Source organism: Cottoperca gobio, chromosome 1 (genome assembly GCF_900634415.1).
Source record: "Cottoperca gobio chromosome 1, fCotGob3.1, whole genome shotgun sequence".
NCBI lineage: Eukaryota > Metazoa > Chordata > Actinopteri > Perciformes > Bovichtidae > Cottoperca > Cottoperca gobio.
Window position 1 is genome coordinate 12,379,023 of NC_041355.1, and position 8,463 is coordinate 12,387,485.

General features: G+C 38.7%; 1 protein-coding gene across 3 annotated transcripts; it reads right to left on the minus strand.

Annotated features, from left to right (window-relative positions):
* Positions 1–700: 700 nt before the first annotated feature.
* Positions 701–7,510, minus strand: LOC115012641 (uncharacterized). Of its 3 annotated transcripts, none has more exons than XM_029438543.1 (11): positions 7,372–7,510; positions 6,813–6,957; positions 6,555–6,711; positions 5,131–5,514; positions 4,423–4,704; positions 4,316–4,339; positions 4,066–4,167; positions 3,932–3,962; positions 3,473–3,522; positions 3,300–3,334; positions 701–1,442 (listed from the first exon to the last, which is right to left on the minus strand). In XM_029438543.1, the coding sequence occupies exons 2-11, from the start codon at positions 6,834–6,836 to the stop codon at positions 1,359–1,361; spliced, it is 1,173 nt and encodes a 390-aa protein (XP_029294403.1). In that variant the 5' UTR covers positions 6,837–6,957; positions 7,372–7,510; the 3' UTR covers positions 701–1,358. The 3 variants fall into 3 exon arrangements, with proteins under 3 accessions (XP_029294403.1, XP_029294242.1, XP_029294317.1); XM_029438382.1 differs by having other exon boundaries at positions 6,813–6,961; positions 7,372–7,501; XM_029438457.1 differs by having other exon boundaries at positions 701–2,122; positions 6,813–6,961; positions 7,372–7,501.
* Positions 7,511–8,463: the final 953 nt, after the last annotated feature.

Genomic DNA, 8,463 nt, shown 5'->3' on the forward strand with positions numbered 1-8,463 from the left:
AACCATAAACATAAATATAAACAGGTGGAAGGTGTCTCTCCCTCCTGGGTCCTTTTACTTTCTTATTTTCGCTCTGTATTAAAGTCTCAGCACATTCACTTAGCTTGTAGGACGAACAAACTGTAGATATGAAGGCTCAATCATAATGTCCTGAAGTGCTGCACATTATTATGCATTATGTGGATACACCAGTGTACGTTATATTGTTCCACTGAACACGGGACATGTTTTGTCATTATAAATGAGAACAACTTGAAAGAAAGGACAATCCTTATGTCACGCTGTACTGTAGGTTTGCTTTTGACTTTCAATTATATCTAAATGGTGCCCTCTGTTGAATATTTAGCAAAATTACAGCGAGACAATTTTGGAAAGTTGTCTTTTCCTCCACATTCACTACACAATGTGTTGCATGGGTAAATAAATCTGTAACAAGTTTATATATGCTCACATTGTATCTGTACCCCTTGTAAAGCACGTTTGAAATCTCATGTTTTGATACAGTAATTGTTGTATAAATAAACTTTATAATTATTACCATGACCAGATGTAGATTTTATATAATGTTGATGGTGCTCAATAGGGCTGTCACAATATCAGATTTTCACTACACAATTATCGTCACAATAAAGACATTATCGCGGTATCTATAAATAAATAAAAAGTCAAACAATCAAATAATAGTCAAATCAGACAAATACATCTTTAACTTTGTTTATTTTGCGTTTTGTGTGATTTTTGGCAAAATAATTACAGTCAATATACGGGTGTATGAAGGCGGAGCGAGAGTCTGAAACTGTACAAAAGTGTGATAGTAGCTGTATTATTTACATGATATATCATATTGTAGTATTAAATATCAATATTGAATTTTTTAGAACACATTTTACTGACGCTTTTGTCCTAATGGATTTACAATAAACTAGATTGATATTGCAGTTACCCGGTATATCGTGACACCCCTTATGCTGGAACGTACAACAAGTCTGCTAATAGCACTACAAAATGACTTAAAGTAAGTTAAGGTAAGTTATTCATACTTCATTCTTACTTCATAATGATAATAACATCTGTATTTAGATGTACTGGCTCAATAACATGTAAGGTCAAACAAACATCCTGTAAATTGTACAATTTTAGAAGAACTGAGGAAATAGTCCTTCCTGTCCTGCTGTGTAACTCCAGCTGATGCTACATTGATATACTTGAATAAAGTATAAACACAGAGAGAGAGAGAGAGAGAGAGAGAGGAGAGAGAGAGAGAGAGAGAGAGAGAGAGAGAGAGAGAGAGAGAGAGAGAGAGAGAGAGAGAGAGAGAGAGAGAGAAAGAGAGAGAGAGAGAGAAAACACTAACATTTCTAATGGATCGGGCTTGTGAATGTGGAGAGTGAGTTCCATAAAGGGGATCTGGAGGCTGTCTCTGTGTCTACACTGGCCCATTCCTGCACACAAAACACACACAAACACACACAGAACACACACATACAAGATGTTAAAGATCTCAGCATAATGTCATTTCATTTGAGATCGTACATATCATACCACTGCTTTTACTTTTGAACAGGTTCCTCTGTGACTGGGTATCTAATTACAACACATCATCTTGGGTATTTCATGCCCTAGTATCGCTTTCATCACTGCCGATATATCATCCCTAAAATGTCCCATTTTCGGAAACTCCAAGAACATGATGGGGTCTACATTCTTCTTTTTCAGCATTGTTTTGTAGATGAAATATGCTTTTAGTCTTTGGAGTAATAAATAATATAATTATTAACTATTGAGTTAATGGAGTGCCTTGGTAGCCGAGTGGTTACAGCACATGATTTACAACAGCATCGTCCTGGGTTTGAGTCCAGCCTTGGGACTCTCTCTCGCTCTCCTCCACTTCTACACTAATCTGTCAAATAAAGACGAAAATAAAAATGTTCAAGAAAAAACCGTCTACTATTCAAAGCAAAAGTTAAATAAAGTTCTCCTACATTCTGCTATGTCCTCCTGTTCTAATTTAACTCACCATAAACGTCTGATTCTGCCTGCATTCCTACAGCAACTCAGTCCTTTCCGGAGAGATCCTACCTCCCATCTTCATATGGGCCTCGATGAAGGCTGAAGTGTTTCTCTAAAGCAAACCTCAATAAATATAGTTGTACCAATTCATCTGACTTACTGTTTACCGACTTCATTTTAAATATGTTTTAAAACTCAAAGTGCAGTCTAATCTGTGAAGCGACACAGTGTAATAAAACAGCACCAACATATACCAAAAAACAGGTGTGATTTCTGATGAAATTACTGCTCTTTAAGTTAAAGGTAAGACGAGGACACTCCAGATCACTGTTCATGTTAAATATTCAGCTCCTGCTGTGGCTGTTTCCTGATAGCAGGTTAGTCTTTCCATCAGCTGGCGATGACAGCATGCTGTCCTATAAGATGGCTATTCAGTAACTCAGAGAGAAAGAGAGAGTCTGGAGAGAGACTTTAGTCTAATGAGAGGCTGTCATCGAGCTAATTAATAAATGTGATTACAGCTAATGAGAGGCACACCCAAACCCTGCGCTACCGCACGAACGAGAAATATATGTGGGTTGACAGCATGCTTGGTGATTGGCAGTGTGTGTGTATGTGTGTGTGTGTGTGTGTGTGTGTGTGTATGTGTGTCTATTTGTGCATGTATGTGTGTGTTTGTTTACAGCAGGGATCAGGGAAGTTTACAGTTGTTTGTCAAAGTGAACCTACAGGAGAAACATACTGTACAGGCTGCAGAAATACCAGAAATACCAAAAGAAAGAGGCGGACTCAGAAAACTGCACATGATCTGCCTTATTTTTGTGTTCAAATGCATAACATTGCTATTGCAAAGTAAAACATGCTTAGCGGATGTTTTTGTTATTGTCAACAAATCCCATGAAAAGACCAAAACCATCAATGAATTGATGAAGTATCCAAACATCGTCCTGCTGTTGTAAATACTGAAATCACAAAATGCATATTAATGCACTGCTGAAAGTGCTGAAACTCTAAAAATGTAGTATTTACTCCTATTTGAGTACTGTTTGCCAAGAACTGATGTGTCCAGCTGTTTTAGATTATCCAATAGGAACCAATGGGGATGGGGCTGCGGGACACAGACAGACTGTGAAAGTCTGAAAGTATTGAGCCAGCCAGACTTATCCTTTAATTCACAGTGTTGTTATGGAAAGTACAAAGGTAAAAGAAGCTATTTCTTAATCAAAGGGGATAAATCACTCAAGATTTTGTATAACCGATTGTAGATTAAGGTATTCATTAATAATTACCTGAGAGGTGCAGCTTGTACGCCTGAGTGGAAGGTCTGCGAAACATGGAAAGCAGTGGTTTGTCAGTATGTCTCTTTAGTTCCATGCAATATACTGCAGAACTATTCAAATCGCTTCAAAGAAATGAAAGGAAGCTAAATGTAAGCAAGTTATAAATATGATCGTAAACTCACCAACAACATGGTCCTTAGCATGAACTTGAGTCCAGAACTGTGCTTCCTGTCTAAAACAGTTATGCAACATGTTATACTACAATACCAATTATCAAGTTAGATGAAAATCAACTTGATAACCCCAAATCGGAGCCGTGTAAAGGCAACCCTATTATGTGAAATCTTTATTGTTGGAGAGGGATCACTAAAGTGAAACTACTTTTCTCTTATACATTTTGATACTATAAATCATATTTAAGCAGATTTTGAGCAATTTTACACTGCATGTTTTAATGATACTTTTGTTTTAAACAGTTTGTTACGCCGCCAACTTGAGGAAAATATTTGCAGTTGCACATGTGTCATGGCTCTCTCATTCGTTTATGATAACTTTAGGGAGACACAATTATACTGGATGGACAAACTCAGTGATCATCTACTGGTCTTGAACACTAATGAGCACAAAAAAAAAGACAATACCTTTTCTTTTTTTCCTCGGCCGCTGCTTTTACTTTAAAGAAGAATAAAAGGAAAAGAAATAGAGGAAACTATAAGTTTCACAAAGGAAGACAAACAATCTGGGATGTATCATGTGAGACAGCAGAGATGCATACCTTTCCTGCGTGCTACCACAACCACGAGGGCCACTGAGCAGAGGAACAAAACCACAACAGAGAAAGAGCCCAGTACGAGAGGCCAGTCCACACCGAACATATCTGCACACAACACCCTTACATTATTGTGAGATATAGAAGTATTGACAGTCATGGTTACTACAGCAGAAACATGAGTTTGACACTGCCACTCAAAATTCCCAATAGATTAAACTACATGTGAAGTAATGACATGTTATTGTAGGTGTACCTGTTGATGATGGAGGAGGAATTCCTGAAAGAAAAGAACCAAACAGTCACATTTTGTCTCAAATTGCACTCTTAATAGAGCCTCACACTTACAGTACAAATCTGTACCTCTGGTCACAGCCAAAGGGAGGCTGCGCTCCGAGTTGCTCCATTTCTCTACCAGGAGGACATCGTACTGGCACTGGTAAAAAGCCACTGGAGTGTCCTGGACAGGCACTGAGAAGGTGGCATGATGATTGATCAAGGTGGCATGTTGAGTGGCAACAGGAAATTCATTATCATCCAGGTAGAGGGAGAACACAGCACCGGGGTAAGCAGGAGAGCCTGTGCAAAGCAAATGCCACACGTCCGTCTGGTGCTGGAAGACAAGGGTGGGAACTGGCAACGCGTCTGGTAACAGACAAAATCAGGAGAAACATTACTAAGAGGTGCTGTCATGTGTATATACTGTGTGTATACTGTGTATATGTCAGGTTTCTAGATTAGATAAATAGGAAGATTTCCAGAAGTACAATTATTAGTTTATTAGTCATGCAACACATGTGTTAATCAATTAGTAGTTTGACTAATCTTTGAAATTAGAATTTTGAGCTTCTCAAATGTGAATATTTGCTGTTTGTCTTATATTATGGTATGGGGTGGGGTGGGGTATTTTGGACTGTTGTTCAGACAAAACAAGCAATTACATTATGTCAAGTGATTGTGACATTTTGAAAACATAACAATTTATTGGTTAATTGATAAAAGAATATGCTAAATGTTGTTGATGCCTGTTTGCAGGCCCTGAGAGCACAGGGCTGTGTGGGATATCCTCACCTGTAATAGTGATTTGAACCATGTTGCTGACAGTTGAATTAACCAATCCCCTTTTTTTGGTGAGCTGGTAAAGGCAGGTGTACTCGCCCTCCTCTCCTCCCCTCACTGGCCCCACAGTGAAGACTCCGGGCTGGGGGTCAGGGTTTGATATCTGACTGGCCAAAGGCTGGAGGATTACAGATGTCATCCCTGTTCGCTTAGCGGCCCTCAGCAAAAGAAATGCCACTGGTTTTCTGTTATATCTAGACTGGGACTGGGACTGGGGTAGAAGAGGGACTGAGCAGCTGAACGACAACATGTCCCCACGTTTTACCCTACCAGTAGAGGGATTCACAGACAAGACTGGAGTTGGGAAAGAGGGCATGGAGCGAGTAGGAGCGTCATCTGTGAAAGTACAGCAAGGGAAACAATTAGCTCTATATATTTGTGGCCTTCTTAATTTGACATATTTCGTTCCCTGGTACAAAAGTAATGTAAAACCCACAATAATGCTAACAACCTCGGTTTGCCGCAGTTGCTAGCCAAACTTCCCCTTGTAACCGTCAACACTAGAAGACAGTTCACATTGTGTTTGATATGTGTGTGTGTGTGTGTGTGTGTGTGTGTGTGTGTGTGTGTGTGTGTGTGTGTGTGCGGGTGTGTGGTTTCTATATGAAATGCAGGATGTAACTACCACTACACACACCCACAGAGCGGAGGACAATAGGAAACCACAGAGAGCACCTGCATGCAGCAGTGTGTTCTGAGGGTTGGAGAGGAGCGGATGGGAGTGTTTATTATTTTATACCACATGTAGAATCACTACTGCGTGCAGACTGAACAGAGCAGACTCTACAAGCTCTGTTGTTCTACTTTTAATAAGATGTGGAGCTACAGCCTACAACATCTCCTCTCTGCTTTGTCTTCTTTACTAACATAAGATAAGGTACTTTTATTGTCACTGTACAAGAACAATGAAATGCCTGTAGATGGCTAATTAAGGAAAAAGAAGACACATACATATATAGTTAAATAAATACTGTATATACACAAGATTAAAGTGTCCAGTGCTAGAACCAAATGGAGACAGCAGTACTAATAGTTTCTAGGTTGAATTACAAGTGAAAGAGAGAAAATAGGTCCTTTAATCAGACGGCTGAAATTCCGCCATCTGTGGCTTGTTAACTCAGCTCCATTTTAACATGTATGCGCATTGTCTAGCATCTGATTAAAGGCTGTTTAACTTTTTGACCTGTTTCTGTTTGAACTTTAGTGTTCCCTACCAAAGAACACGTGTTTGAACTTCTGAGTTCTCCGGACCATTTCTGTTTTTATAGAAAGAAGATGTTTTTTACTTTTTGTCAAAGCTTCCATCAAGAAACTGAGGGTCCAATCAGATTTTGTATCAGTTATAGGCAAGATTTCTATAAATAACATAGACTCACCTCTTGTGTGCTCCAGCTGCAAATATGGACTAAACACACTGTAAGGACCAGCCTGTTCCCTGTACAGACAGCAGAAGAGCTGCACTGAATCCCCTTCCTTTACCCTCACAGTGAACAGAACCTCTTCAGCAGCAGACTGCAGCTCCTGAGAGTCCACCTCAATGAACGATGAGAAACACAGAGAAGAATAAAACCACAGGAGCCCAGAGGTAGCACAAGACACAACAGAAAACATCCCCAAATTTGTTTTTTTTTTACCATTTCTCTGACTTCATACAACATGAACTGAACCCCTCGGCGACCCTCTGGGGCCCGGCAGACCAAAACCACTGAGTCCTTTGACCTCGAATAGATGTCAAGTTTAGGTGCCGGAAGAGTGGTAGAGGAAGTGGAAGCTGAAAGTCTTCCTAGGTATAACACATTGCAAGAATCAGTTGAATTTCACAAATTCCTTTTGAGGTGGAACGTCCGTAAACAGGCATGCAAAAACACTGCTGTGATTGCGACATGTGGTGACTCTCACTTTGTACCCAACTCTGTGATTGCAGCTGATGAGAAAATGACAAAGGAACATGAAACTGAAATAGACATAGTGCTTTTAACTTCAATATCTAGTGAATTTACAACAGACGAAATTGTTTTTTTGTAAATGATTATATATTTGTTTCGCCATTGTTTACTTCTTCTTTATCCCCTCCTAAAAAACAGTAAACAGATATTTCTAGTGGAAACATATTGTATATGTTTTAGTTAGACAAAACAATAGAAATAACGATGAGAATAATGTATTTAGAAACAGCCCTAGTATGATATTTACCCCAAAGTTGTAGAGAAGTGATAAGCAGAGTATATATCCAAAGTGATTGTCCACCACTAACAACCTGCATCTTTGACACAAGAAGGAGACTGAATACAGTGAGAAGTAGTAAGCACCTATAAGCATGGGCTGCTCTCTCTCTCGCTCTGTTTTCTTAATACGTTTTACATCCTCTTAAAGACAGAACGATTGGGGGAAGTTGAAACAGTAAACACATTTCCTTCTTTGGAGTCCACTGGTGGGGTGCGGTATGAGAATCAATGGTGCGCCTGTGTCTCAGTAACCCACATGAAAAAAAGATTCTGAGTCATTAATGGAGACACAGTAAATACAGAATATCATCCAGTGTCATCAGGATGTGGTAAATGAGCTTTATAATCAGTGGTGGAATGTAACTATATTTATTCAAGTACTGTACTTAAGAATCCACTAATAAATGATGATGTATTATTATTAATTAAGCAAGCAGGCAGTATATAAAGTCTTTGAAATTAGCCCCACCTGTACCAGTTGCAACATCAGTGAGAAAGATGTAACCATGTCACATAAGTATCTTAATTTCTTACAATTAACATAATGAAAATATAGGACTTCATTGTTTGTGATATAATAAAAATGGGGGAGGAATTAAAATCTATCTGATACAGTGAGATGTTCAACTGTTGTGAGTCAAACAGAGTTTAATATAGCTGGAAGATTATTAAAGTAATAGTGTCATGGGATATTATTACGATGATGAAGCACGTCATTACTTTTTGTTGCGTTGTTGATAAAATCTTATTATGTTATTGTTTGTTGTGGAAATAAAGACTAAATACAATCATAGATTGGCCTTTTGTTTTCAGGCCTTTTTATGTGGCCTGAAACAAAGTTCATTAGAGTCTACACACAAGCTTGTTCTCTGTTATGTAAAAAGAAGTCGATTTAAAGTGTGGGAAACGTTTGACGCCGCCACGTCTGCATATGAGAAAAGAAAAGAGAAATTGGATAATGGGGAACAAGAATTAGGTCACTGATAGATGGAACAAGTTGTTTATTAACTGTATCAACAACTCCAAACTTGAATCTCTGAGAAGCAGAAGTAGTTTAGTT